The sequence below is a fragment of the Corticium candelabrum genome, chromosome 4 (assembly GCF_963422355.1).
Source record: "Corticium candelabrum chromosome 4, ooCorCand1.1, whole genome shotgun sequence".
Taxonomy (NCBI): Eukaryota; Metazoa; Porifera; class Homoscleromorpha; order Homosclerophorida; family Plakinidae; genus Corticium; species Corticium candelabrum.
Genome location: NC_085088.1, coordinates 7,584,339 through 7,597,959, shown reverse-complemented (window position 1 = coordinate 7,597,959; position 13,621 = coordinate 7,584,339). Strand labels below are relative to the sequence as shown.

Below are 13,621 nucleotides of genomic sequence, written 5' to 3'. Positions count from 1 at the left end.
AAATATAGCCATTACATTTCGATCTATTTTTAGTTTGTGCTGAGCTGCTGTACCTACCCATTTATCTATTACGCGCTTACGTTGTACAATTACCAATGATTCATGTAGGTATCAAGTACATATCAATGGCATTCAATGCATTCAATGCAAACATTTTCAAATATACGGACTGTGCATTCCCAAAAGTCTTCCACACATTGGTTGACATAACTAGAGGATAATATTTACAAGACAGAGTAAAGATGAGTTGTATTCATGACATGATCTACTATTTGGCACACAGTGACACTGCAGTTTATTTCCTTAGTTAGACAATGGTAATCAAAGCATATTGCTGTAGCTGTCAAGAACGTTCATGTTTGAAATTATGGCAATAAATCCAGCAAATCTGCATTGGCTACTTCATAGCTTCATTAGAAGAGGTTTGTTATCCTCTTACCAAATCATGAGCAAAAACTGAAATCAACAAGATAATCTTCACACTTTAACAAAAAAATCTATGACATACAAGTAGTATGCAATAATGACCCACAGACACGTTCCAACAAAACTCTGTGCAAGTATGTCTAGCTGCTCTTGAGGAGCATCCCAACTGAATGGGAAATATCTGTGCACCATTTCGTGTCCAACATACACCAATATAGAATTCATTCCAGGAAAAACAAATGGTCCACCCATCCACAATTTCTTCACATCTATGATGTAATAAAGTAATGCCAAAAGAATATACCCTGTCCCAGCCATGACACAAACGAACGACAGAGACCACAAACTCTTATTGATTGGGATGACTCCGCCATTCTGTTTTCCTTCACAGAGAGCCGTTCCCAAGGCTCCCCAAAAGATGCCCCACAAAACCCAACGAATTAATCGACGTTTATCATCAGGATGCACAAGAAGAATACGACCAGCATTTTGACCCAAGAATGCAAGAAAGATTGATGTGAGAGTACCAAGAGCTCCTTCGGGATCAAATGGACCAGTCATATAAAGATGAACACATTCTGGTGTAGGGTAGATGTGCTTAATACCAAAGATTTGCCTGTCGATGTAACCAGCAGCTCCACCAGTGCAATTACTACTTGCATTCATGTAGTTGCCATAGTCACCAAGTTCACCACCTGGATACAAATACCCTGGCGGGCAGTGGTCAAATGGAAGAAGAAATGTGATTAGTAACCAAATCATAATAAGAATAACAGCAACAACCCATTCAATCCAATGATTAATAACCTCTCTAACAGGAGCAAACACTTTGTCTGTGTTCCGATCCCGCTTTGAAGCAAAGGCAAGATGTAAGAGTGAGATGCCTAAATAACTGAGAGCCAAACGTTGTAACACTCCAGGAATTCGATAAGTCCTCAGCACGTTGGTACCATTAAGAAACAAACCGAGTGCAAACAGAATAACAAAACGACGGACAACTTTCAGTAGCATCCTCCAACGACTAACACCCCGTCGATCAAGAGAGTTCAACGATATTGCAGCTGATGTACCAAGAATAAAGACAAACCACGGAAAAACCAAGTCAGCAACCGTGAGTCCATTCCATTTGCTATGTTGAAAGAACCAGTATCCACCACCTCCATAATTCACAAATATCATAATAACAAGAGACAGCCCGCGAAAAGTATCCAGGGATCGAAGACGCGGACGCTGTGCAGTCGAGGATGGCATAGTCACCAGTCTCTGTGTTTCTCCCGATGCACCTCCAGATTGAATGTTCTCATTTTCAGAATTGTCTCGATTTCGAGTTGCACTGTGCTGTATACCAGCAGAAGACCTGACTGATTGAAATGGTATACTATAGCCAGAGCGTGTCATACGCACGACCACCACCTGCCCCAAGTTCCACGCAAGCGCAACGGCAAACAGAATGCAGACGAGTCCAATCAATGGCATATATGGCCATGTGCCTGGCTCACTTTCATAACGACACGTGCCATTACCACTAACCATTACGTTCACTACACCTTTCGGTTCTATCGTTGACGGCAGCTGCTGCGACGCGCAACTGCCACCTTTCACTCGACCATTGGCGTCACGAACGAACAGAGTGAAACCGTGATTCGTTCCAATCGACGTGCAGTTCTGGATGCTCCTCGAGCTGTTGACTAACAAGCGTCCTCGACATCTGTAGCAGTTGCCGTACGTGATATTGATCGTTACGGTTTCGTTCTGCAAATTGAGCAGGCACAACGCGGCCTCGTTAACTCGCAAGTGACTCTTCGTGTAGTTCAACGTGTATTTGTCCGTCGAACTACCTGCAGCTCCATGGTACTGTGAGAAACACGAAATAGCAAGCAGCAAGAGAACGTACACCGAACTCATTACAACCATTTTCTACTATTCCACCTACTTTGCAATTTCGAGCCCACGTAATCGGTATATACGGGTACTTTCTAGCTTGTCGAACTTGGATGTCCACACGTGTCGCGCGTGTAGACAGTGCAGCTCACGCAAGGAAGTGTTGTTTGTGATGGCAGTTGCTACTGGTTCGAAGCCGTTTTGTTTGTCAAGCGAGTTTGCGTATCTAGCAGCTAGCGACCTCTTCAACAAGTAGGCAAACACTTGAATCGATATCAGACTTGCACTACAATTATTGTAGTACTTTGACTGTTTATTTTAGTGGGACACTCACAGTTCAATTTATGAATTCGCGTAAATATACTACTTACCATGCAGATATCTGCTGGGGATATCGATCTTCTGTTTCTAGTTTGTGGAGGAGTAAATCTAACGTTGGTTGTTGCACACATTTCTTCTTTTTCGATGTGTGTGTGTGTGTGTGTGTGTGTGTGTGTGTGTGTGTGTGTGTGTGTGTGTGTGTGTGTGTGTGTGCGCGCGCGCGCGCGTGCGTGCGTGCTTGTGTGCGTGGTGCGTGCGCGCGCGTGTGTGATTCCATATGTCATGCACAATTTTCACGTATATGACTTGGTTTATGTGCATCATTTTAATTTTATATTGCGAAAGCTCCACAAGGGAAGCCTTGGCATGAACTGAGTGATGAGTGATGCCATCATTCGACACTCTGTACTCGAGATTGAGTGACTCCAAGACTAGTCAGCTTTAGCCAGTGTTCACAAAGTGAAAACACTGTGCCCAGGGGTCACCATGGGGAGGCGCTGACTAGCAAGAGAAGAAGCTGAACACCTTTTACCATTGATGCATTAAAAGTTACTATATCTTGAGCATTTCCAACACGTAACAGTCGTCTGAGCACATCACAATGGCAGAATTGAGGAGGTGGGGAGATAAGGAGACTGTATCTGAGAAAATGAAGAAGGTTGGAATATAGTTGGGACATCTAGCAAGGATCCCAGACCATAGAATGATTTTGAAATCAACCTTATTTGGATAGTTGCCACAACCCCACCTCAGATGTAGTCCAAAGAAGAGATGGAGAGATATGATAAGAAGAGACTTTATAAAGACATTGAAGTATCAGTGGAGGAATGGTATGATGAGATTGTGAGGACGAGAGTATATATACATGGTGCGGAGTGCATAGTGTTGTGATGGTTTTGGAACATTGGATAGAGAGACTGGGGGTATGTGCTTCAGTGGCAGTCAGGGATGTGATGTGTGAGGTGTGCTCTAGTACCTTTAGAAGACAGAGTGATAAAGCGAGACACAAGTGTGTGGAAGAGAGAAAGAAACCTGTAAGGGAACAGCAGGGTGCAATCCAGTGTTCACACTGTTTCCGATGGTTCAGGAGTAGAGGAGGGTTGACGGTGTACACAGATGTTTGATTGTTTAAATCCTAGCAATCACAAATATTCCATCATTGCACTTGTTGCCTCTACAGGCAAGCGTGACCGTGTTACAGTAGCATTTTAACAGGTGTGTGTGTGTGTGTGTGTGTGTGTGTGTGTGTGTGTGTGTGTGTGTGTGTGTGTGTGTGTGTGTGTGTGTGTGTGTGTGTGTGGCCTAACTCTAAACATTAGATACTAGAGCTCAGTTGGTTAGAGAGTCATCCAACAGAGTGTGTAAATCCGGGACCCGTTAGAGTTGCAAGTTCACGTCACAGTAATGGTGAACTATGACATAATTTCCTTGGTCAAGAAACTCACACACAATTGTCTCTCTTAGCTTAAGAGTATACATGAGTCCCTTGTCTGTGACTGGGGACCTAAAGCAGCTATAGCCATTGGCTGTGATGTGACATGAGCCACTGGGGTCCAGGTGAGACTATGGATGCTCACACTACACTTGGCTTCACAAGCCGGTGCTCCTGCGAGTACCTGGCCTGGCTTCAGGAGATTACTAATGCAGGCCCAGAGTTTCTCCTGAGTAGAGCACAGGAGCCTAGCTGTTAGCTGGGGGTGTAATCAGTAATTGGCAGCTTTTAATGTTTAGGTTTTTTAGGTTTAGGTGCATGCGCTCATACACACACACACACACACACACACACACACACACACACACACACACACACACACACACACACACAGTGCGGCACATATGTCTATGTCTGACTCTGTCATTACAAACTTGATTTTTTATGTTTTTGATTGAGTACACAACTTGTGGTGACAACAAATGGTAATAACTAATGATTGCACATTAACTCGTATTTTTTGTTATTATTGCATTCTATTGCTTGATAAAAGCAGATAGTTTAAGATATTGCAATGATAAGGAAATAATTTTATTATATCACTTGTGAATAATTTATTTGTGTCATTTGTTCTAGCAAAATATCATAACTTATGCAATTACATTAACATATATGTAATTTGTTTGTTTAGTTAAATTGTTATTATAATTATATATTGATGTCATACTCAAATTATTTGGTGCAATAACATACACTGGACATACGTACACTACGTATTAACCAATGTAGAATATTAATTTCAATGTCATACTGGCAATTAATAAACATACTCCGATTGTACTGTACTTATTTTGTGAGGTATTATTCCTTAGCTAAAATTGCTCAGTCTCATTTACAGCATATATACTGTAGATAACATGCTGCTGTAACCAATCTCTTGTCGATGCCTGTGATGCTAAGGAAGCACAATCATCAATCTATATATAGTCTTGTAATCTAACAAGAGTATAATATTATTGCACACACTTTTATATGTTGCATGAATCACTAAGTTTGTCTGTTTTTCCTCATACCTAGAACAGAAATTATAGAGCTACTGAATTGTGCGAGTATATTTTCTTTTCAATGCCCAAATTGAAATGCACAGCAGAGGACATGCATAGCCATAGCTATTTCAATCCTTTTTTTAAAAAATAATAAATAAATAAAAAATAATGCTAAAATAAATTTTCAATGGATTAGTATTTGCATATGTCCTTTTAATTAGTAGTGCATATATAAGGAATTGTTGTAAAGCAAGAATTATTATAATAGAAGTTTTACTTACTAGGTAATGTTTAGGGTGGAGTTTATGAAGTAATTTATTATTAAAGGCTAAATTTGAGACTGTTTACTTATATTACTTTTACTGTATATTTTGTACTCTGAAGATGTGAAATTAATTAATGACTGTACCATAAATACTTAGTCTGATCAATGAGTGCAGTTGTCATGTGGTGGTCATATGTGTTTGTTCTTTCGTTCATTCATTTAGAATTTCTTCTGCAACTGGCATGGTATTGATTGACGTCAGATCTAAAGAGAGCTATGACAGGTATGTACATGTGTATATCGAATATACACAGTTGTTTAGAATTAAATGTGTTTATTGGTAACTTTTTAGAGTATACATATTAATTAAGTTAACATTGCAATGGTTTGAAGTCAGAAACCTGTGATGTATGAATAAATCTATAATTGACATGCCCTACAGTTTGTGTTTGATCTATTTGTTAGCTTGAACAGTTTGTAGATTAATTAATGAAGTTTGATGAATTTACTGAACAAATATGCTATTCATATGGATATGCAATCGTTTTTATACTACCTTGCTTATTGATCTGTTTTCTCTCTCTTATTGGTCTGTTATTGTCAGTTGGCCTGCCAGTATGCCAAAAATTAGAAATACAATATTTTGGAAATTATTGTACTATTAAAATAGTGGAAATTTACAAGATTGAAGGTTTTAAAAACAGTGCTATTTATTTAATGCAAATCAGACACACAATGTCAAGAAAGTGAATCCTGCCTGGTATGCATACATGTGGTACATGGCAGGCCTGTGAGTCAAGATATGATGTCAGGAACACTTTGTTTTGCATAATAGATGAATTTCAAAGGGTGTACTTAATCCATTATTCATTAAATCCCCGCATTAATTTTCAAATTGTGGCAATCAGTATGTCTGTACGGTATTAGTATTGTATTGCTAAATGGTTACGATTGCATTTTGGAAAGTTTGGTGACATTTTTGAACAATTTTGTAGAATGCACATTAGAACTGCTATCAACATCGACTGGGCTAGCTTTTTTCAACATCTAAGCACTTCAGATTCTGAGCCTGATGAGTCTCATACCATTTCGTATGCTGAGTCTAAGATGAGTTCATCAGTTAAGTCTCGTTTTCGTTTGAGGAGACATTTTGATGTTGTTGTTTATGGTGGTAACCAGTTGTCTGACACACAAGATGAAGGTAATGTGATCACAATTTTTACGTAAAAATGTATTAAGTTTGTCCTGTAATACTGTTTCTTACACTGCCACACATTGATATATATATATATCACAACACAGGTAGTGAGTTGGTTTTCTCATTTTGCAAAGCACTCAAGAACGAAGGTATAGTGTCTATATATACATGCAGAGACTTGTCATCTCATGAAATGATTTAGTTTGTCTCTTGTTCTTGGTCATATTGCTAGGACTAGTGACCAAGTCATTATTTGTACTGCAGGTGAGCATGCATAGTTGACTACAGTAGAATGTTGTGAAAGCTGTTTTTGTAATTAATGCTGTTTGTACCTAGGGAGGATTTGCTTCATTTGTTGAGTCGAAATCCTTTCTTGTTGAAGGTCATCCTACTTGTCCCGACGTCCAGTTCATCTATCCAAGTGAGATAATAGAGGTATACATACAGATGTACTAGCTTTTTAGTGTCTTAGACTGTCTGTCTGTCAGACAGTAAATTTGTCTGCATATACTGTACTTACTATTGTGTTGTGATGCCCCTCCATGATGGGCAAGTAGGGCTTTACCCCATCTGGGTGCCCACCAACCCGGCAGGTGATCCCAGCAGGGTACATGTTTCTGTGTAGTCCACACGGCGATCAATGACTAGCCAATTCGATATAGATTGCAGGCATTATGGTGACCGTGAACTCGATACAGCATGCCTAGTGGATATCCATAACCACCAGGAAAGCACTGAACGTCATCGTCAACGGACTGTTCGCCAGACCGCAGAAACCCCAACGACTGAAACAAGTCATAGTCTTATGGACAAAGCTAGAGAAACATGAGAAGAAAGACAGACAAGTTTCATAATTTACTGTTGTCACTAGGGTTTGAACCCCCAGGCCATGGAGTGGTAGCCATTCTCGCTAGCCATTATTATTATTATGTGTTGTGCTCAACCAGATCACTTTGGTTTTTAAATTCTATTACAAGTACCGGAAGCAAACCCTGCTTCAGAAGTACTTAGACCATCACGGCTGTCTAGAAAGAAGACACGACTTTAAAGGAGAAGAGTAGATCCCAGAAGCACTGTTTTCTGTAAGTGCTGCAGGTTGTGATGACCTGCAATAATGTCCAGCCACCGTGCAATGCTTGCTTGCACTGTGCCCAAAGCTCCCAAGACCACCGGAACCACCAGTGTTCGACAATGCCACATGCGGCTTATCTCCACTCGCAAGTCGCTGTACTTCACCAACTTCTCAGCATGTTTCTTGCCACTGTTGCCATCAGCAGGACAGCTGATATCAATAAGAAGACAAGTGTTTGTTTTCCTATTTCTGAGACAGATGTCTGGACGATTGGCTTTGATCTTCCTGGCAGTGGGGATGGTGGTATCCCACATCATAGTAATGTCATCCGTCTCCACAAGCCTATCAGGATGATGCCGGTACCATCCGCTCTCCACTGGAACCCCAAAATGGCGACAAACATCCCAGTGACTGATGGAGGCCACCTGATTGTGTCGATCAGTGTAGTCCATTGCTGCCAAAGCACTACAGCCTGCCACAATGTGGTCGACTGTTCCAGGCCAACACTGCACATGCGGCAAGTAGGACTGACATCACGATGTAGAATCTTGAGCTCATGGTACCGAGTCCGAAGAGCTTGGTCTTGAGCAGCAACAACCAGTCCCTCAGTTGCAGCAGGAAGATTTGCTGCCTTTAGCCATCCGTAGGTCTCTTTCATGTCCACAGGCAGCTGCTCAGTGAGACGGCGAAACTGCAACACGTACGGTAATGTCTCGCATCTGTTTCAGGCGCTTGCTCGAAGCCACCTTCAACCGAGATGGATGCATTCCTGTGTAAGTTCTGTGACTTGTTGTTCGAAGCAAGACTTCTCTGCAGCTGTTATTATTATTGATGCATTCCTGTGTAAGTTCTGTGACTTGTTGTTCGAAGCAAGACTTCTCCGCAGCTGTTATTATTATTGTTATATCTGCATTGCACACATAAACATGGTGCAAAATAAATGTAAAGAAAGCGAAAAAGACAAAACAGAAAAAGACAACAGATATCTATAATAAAAGAAGGAACACACTTTATTATGTGTCATTATGCCCCTCCATAATGGGCAAGTGGGGTCTTTACCCCCATCTGGGCACCCACCAACCCGGCAGGTGAGCCCAGCAGGGTACATGTTTCTGTGCAGTCCATACGGCGATCAATGACTAGCCAATTCGATATAGATTGCAGGCATTATGGTGACCGCGAACATTGGGACAGCATGCCTAGTGGATATCAATGACCACCAGGAAAGCACTGAACGTCATCGTCAACGGACCGTTTGCCAGACCACAGAAACTCCCCAACGACTGAAATGAGTCATAGTCTCGTGGATAAAGCTAGAGAAACATGAGAAAGAAAGACAGGCAATATTATTATTATTATTATTATTATTATTATTATCAGTCATCAGGCAGAGGATTGCAGGGCATTTGGATCAGAGAAATCTCATGGCTCCGGAGCAGAAAGGTTGTCGACAGGGATCTTTTGGTGCAAAGGATCAGCTGTTGATCAACAAGCTGCTTACCGAAGACTGTAGGACCAGGCACAAGAGCTTGAGCATGGCTTGGGTGGACTATCAGAAAGCCTATGACAGCGTGCCACACAGTTGGTTGCTCCAATGCCTTCAGCTGCATAAGATCAGTCCAGTCTTGTGCGGGTTCTTGTCACGTGTGATGAAGAGTTGGAGGACATCGATGGTACTTTCTTGCGGGAATAGTACGATCAAGACGAGGCTTATGCAGATCAGGAGGGGTATTTTCCAAGGTGACTCACTTTCTCCACTTCTCTTCTGTATGGCTCTCAATCCTCTGAGTAAGGAGTTGAACAGAACGGGTTACGGCTACCGGATGACCACTGGGCATGGTGAGACTGCCAAACGTCAGCTTATCAGTCATCTACTTTACATGGATGATCTGAAGCTGTATGGTAGAAACTCTGATCAGTTGGACGGGTTGTTGCACACGGTTCGTACCTTCTCTGATGACATCCAGATGAAGTTTGGTCTGGACAAATGTGCTGTTGCACACTTTGTCAACGGCAGACTATCTGGACACAACTCTGGGGTGACGGTAGGAAAAACGGACACCATCAACTGTCTGGAACCGGGTCAACTCTACAAGTACTTGGGTGTAGATGAGAGTAACGGTATTCAGCACAGCATGATGCGGGAGAGACTCAGTCGCGAGTACTTGCGCAGAGTGAAGGTGGTTCTCCGCACTGAGTTGTATGGTCGGAACAAGATTCTAGCCATCAATGGGTTTGCACTACCGGTTCTCACTTACGGTTTTGGCGTCATTCATTGGGGGTGCACAGACCTGCAGCAGCTCGATCGACGGACCAGAAAGCTCCTCTCTATGCACGGTGTCCACCATCCTGCTGCAGACGTTGACCGACTGTACGCTCCTTGCAGTGATGGGGGTAGGGGGTTACAACAGATTGAGTCGACATATCAATCTTGTATTGTGAGGCTGAACTGTTACCTTGCTGACAGTTCTGATCCTTTCATGCAGATGATACGGGAGTGTGACTCTGGAAAATCTTCACACTCGATCAAGCGCATGGCTTGTCGGTTTACTGCACAGCTGCGGAGGAGTCTTGCTTTGGACGACAAGTCGCAGAACTTACACAGGAATGCATCCATCTCGGTTGAAGGTGGCTTCGAGCAAGCGCCTAAAACAGATGCGAGACATTACCGTACGTGTTGCAGTTCTCTTCGTGTGCGGTCCTGGAGCGGGAAGCCTATGCACAGGCAGTATCGCCATCTCACTGAGCAACCGCCTGTGGACATGAAAGAGACCTACGGATGGCTAAAGGCAGCAAATCTTCCTGCTGCAACTGAGGGACTGGTTGTTGCTGCTCAAGACCAAGCTCTTCGGACTCGGTACCATGAGCTCAAGATTCTACATCGTGATGTCAGTCCTACTTGCCGCATGTGCAGTGTTGGCCTGGAACAGTCGACCACATTGTGGCAGGCTGTAGTGCTTTGGCAGCGATGGACTACACCGATCGACACAATCAGGTGGCCTCCATCAGTCACTGGGATGTTTGTCGCCATTTTGGGGTTCCAGTGGAGAGCGGATGGTACCGGCATCATCCTGATAGGCTTGTGGAGAAGGATGACATTACTATGATGTGGGATACCACCATCCCCACTGCCAGGAAGATCAAAGCCAATCGTCCAGACATCTGTCTCAGAAATAGGAAAACAAACACTTGTCTTCTTATTGATATCAGCTGTCCTGCTGATGGCAACATTGGCAAGAAACATGCTGAGAAGTTGGTGAAGTACAGCGACTTGCGAGTGGAGATAAGACGCATGTGGCATTGTCGAACACTGGTGGTTCCGGTGGTCTTGGGAGCTTGGGCACAGTGCAAGCAGGTATTGCACGGTGGCTGGACATTATTGCAGGTCATCACAACCTGCAGCACTTACAGAAAACAGTGCTTCTGGGATCTACTCGGATCCTTCGTAAAGTCATGTCTTCTTTCTAGACAGCCGTGATGGTCTAAGTACTTCTGAAGCAGGGTTTGCTTCCGGTACTTGTAATAGACTTTACAAACCAGACTGATCTGGTTGAGCACGACACATAATTATTATTATTATTATTATTATTATTATTATATCTGCATTGCACACATAAACATGGTGCAAAATAAACGTAAAGAAAGTGAAAAAAGACAAAACAGAAAAAGACAACATATATCTATAATAAAAGAAGGAACACATTATCTCAGTCAACAGAAAAGAGTTCTCTACGTGTAGTGCAGCTGAAGTGTCAAAGTTGCATTAACCATTCACATGCCAGATGACCTGCTAGAAGCCTCAAAGTCAGTCCTAATCGCTCTGTATATGGAGTGTCTTAAGTTATTTTCAATACCATAAAGTGACTGAAATGTCCTGCAGTCAGAAATGAAGGAGGATCTCGTTGAACTCTCTAGGAGAAATGACATGTAAGAGACGATCGGGTTTACAGATCATAGAAGCGATGAATAAAGCTGTAACTTTCGTTTTCTCAACAAATGTGGCAAAAGAAGAAGACCCGTTGCTACTAGATTGTGTCAACATGATCGCTGAGGAACATTGCAGATTCTTCTTATCTAGAGTGTCATTCCAACAACTCGCAAACGATTCAGTTCCTGATCATTGCTTATAGTTTAAGGTATATTTTATTGCATTATGAAGACACTCTGTTAGCTGAAGGCATAATTTCTTTGTTGGGAATGGTACTGATAGATTATTGCTTTTATCCATCACTCAGGTAAGTCATTCTAACCCATTCAAGGCATTACTGTCACTTGCAAACACTTGATAACTGGCCAATACATAGGCTATATATATATATATATATATATATATATATATATATATATATATATATATATATATATATATATTGGTGTTCTAACATATGTGAATGCATAGCCATTGTTTTAGTAGTGTTTATGGCAAAAGTTCTCGCTACAAACTAGGAGGTCTTATAGCTGTCTGTTAGCAAAAGTCTTGACAGTGAAATTCAATACCTATACTAGCTTGCTATAATCAATGTTATTGCACTTGGCTCAGTACTCATGACTGAATACTTGGGTTGAATATATATATATATATACTGCAACAAGTAGTACAATACACTCGCTATGAGAAGACTGAAGACTCTCGCTATTCAACACTCTTACTATAGCATAACTTTACTCTAAAGTTTAATTAAGTGTCACTCTACCACAATCGATATGATGCTGTATGTAAGGTGCAGTGTGTTTATAAAGATAGACCTGTACCAGTAGTAAATTTATGAAGTCTGCATTTTTGCTCTTTAGAAACTTAAACTACAGCAATGCTTCTGGCTTTAAGTATGCTCATAGCCTAGATAGCCAAATATACTGTTTGTTTCAAAAATTGATATCGGTTAATTCTAGGATTTCTTGTACTTGGGAAGTTATGATTCTGCTTCAACACATCAGTGCTTAACTGACCTTGGTGTTACTCATATTGTAAACGTAACTGATGACTGCGACTGTCCTTACCAGGCAGAATTTCAGGTTTCTATAGAGTATCTTCCAGCTTGTCTAATTTTAGTGACCATGAGTTTAATTGTTATCTTTAGTATCTGCAGTGTCCAGTAGATGATTATCCCTATTCTGACATTTCGGTGTACTTTGATGTTGCAACTGAATTCATCAAAACTGCGAAAGGGATTGATGAATCTGCCAATAATGGTTGCGTCCTTGTACACTGCAAGATGGGGATGAGGTTTGTGCATTCAAAGTATTCACAACTACAGTAACAGAATTCGAATAATGTAATGTGTGTATGTACTTATAGCCGATCATCAACTATAGTCATAGCTTACCTGATGAAAGCCAGGAACTGGAGTCTAAAAAAGGTACAGTCAGTCATCACATCCAAATTGGTAACTATTACAATATTAGCTACATCTTTTGTAGGCATATCATTTTGTGAAGTCTAAACGACCTTTTATTAACCCAAACTATGGCTTTCTCAAATATCTCCAGAATTGTGAAGTATGAAGCTGTATAATTACTTAGTTGATGAATTTCACCATGTGTGCTTGACTGCAGGAATGCATTTTTGGCACAACAACCATTTCTTTCCCCGATTCCAGCCAGCCATCCAGCTACAAATGGATTGATGATGAATAAAGAATTGTATTGAGCACTATCCTACTGCAAAAATCAATTGATGTCTAACACAACACAATCAATTGTAAAACTGTAAAATGTTTAGGAGTTTTCTCGGTATGAAAGTCAACTGTTCCAATTAAATACAAAGTTGCCAAAATAATATTACATGTCTAGCATTTGTCTGTAATTTTCTCAAGTACTTTATTTCTTATTTAGATTTTTGTAACCTCAATGTCCCTACCTGTGTACATCGTTTTGTTTAGAATAAAACAAACTGACGTTTCAACTACAATACTGTAGCCTTCTTCAGAGTAATTAGTTCAAACTAAAGTACTAAGACATTATGTTTATTGGTTAACAATTA

At 41.2% G+C, this 13,621-nt stretch overlaps 2 protein-coding genes across 2 annotated transcripts; one reads left to right on the top strand and one right to left on the bottom strand.

Moving 5' to 3' along the window:
• Nucleotides 1–271: 271 nt before the first annotated feature.
• Nucleotides 272–2,378, bottom strand: LOC134178750 (heparan-alpha-glucosaminide N-acetyltransferase-like). The gene has a single exon (XM_062645639.1). It carries the CDS (start codon nucleotides 2,338–2,340, stop codon nucleotides 478–480), a length of 1,863 nt encoding a protein of 620 aa, XP_062501623.1. The 5' UTR covers nucleotides 2,341–2,378; the 3' UTR covers nucleotides 272–477.
• Nucleotides 2,379–2,410: 32 nt separating this feature from the next.
• Nucleotides 2,411–13,458, top strand: LOC134178749 (probable rhodanese domain-containing dual specificity protein phosphatase). Its single transcript, XM_062645638.1, has 11 exons — nucleotides 2,411–2,559; nucleotides 5,595–5,654; nucleotides 6,367–6,572; nucleotides 6,674–6,718; nucleotides 6,802–6,833; nucleotides 6,906–7,004; nucleotides 12,532–12,654; nucleotides 12,720–12,865; nucleotides 12,938–12,998; nucleotides 13,060–13,137; nucleotides 13,195–13,458. Exons 1-11 carry the CDS (start codon nucleotides 2,480–2,482, stop codon nucleotides 13,273–13,275), a joined length of 1,011 nt encoding a protein of 336 aa, XP_062501622.1. The 5' UTR covers nucleotides 2,411–2,479; the 3' UTR covers nucleotides 13,276–13,458.
• The last annotated feature ends 163 nt before the right edge of the window (nucleotides 13,459–13,621 follow it).

Coding starts and splice junctions, on each gene's coding strand:
- LOC134178750 (XM_062645639.1), bottom strand. CDS start 2,340: ATGGTTGTAATGAGTTCGGTGTACGTTCTCTTGCTGCTTGCTATTTCG.
- LOC134178749 (XM_062645638.1), top strand. CDS start 2,480: ATGGCAGTTGCTACTGGTTCGAAGCCGTTTTGTTTGTCAAGCGAGTTT. Junction 6,573..6,673: donor GTCTGACACACAAGATGAAG/GTAATGTGATCA, acceptor ATCACAACACAG/GTAGTGAGTTGGTTTTCTCA. Junction 12,866..12,937: donor CACTGCAAGATGGGGATGAG/GTTTGTGCATTC, acceptor ATGTACTTATAG/CCGATCATCAACTATAGTCA.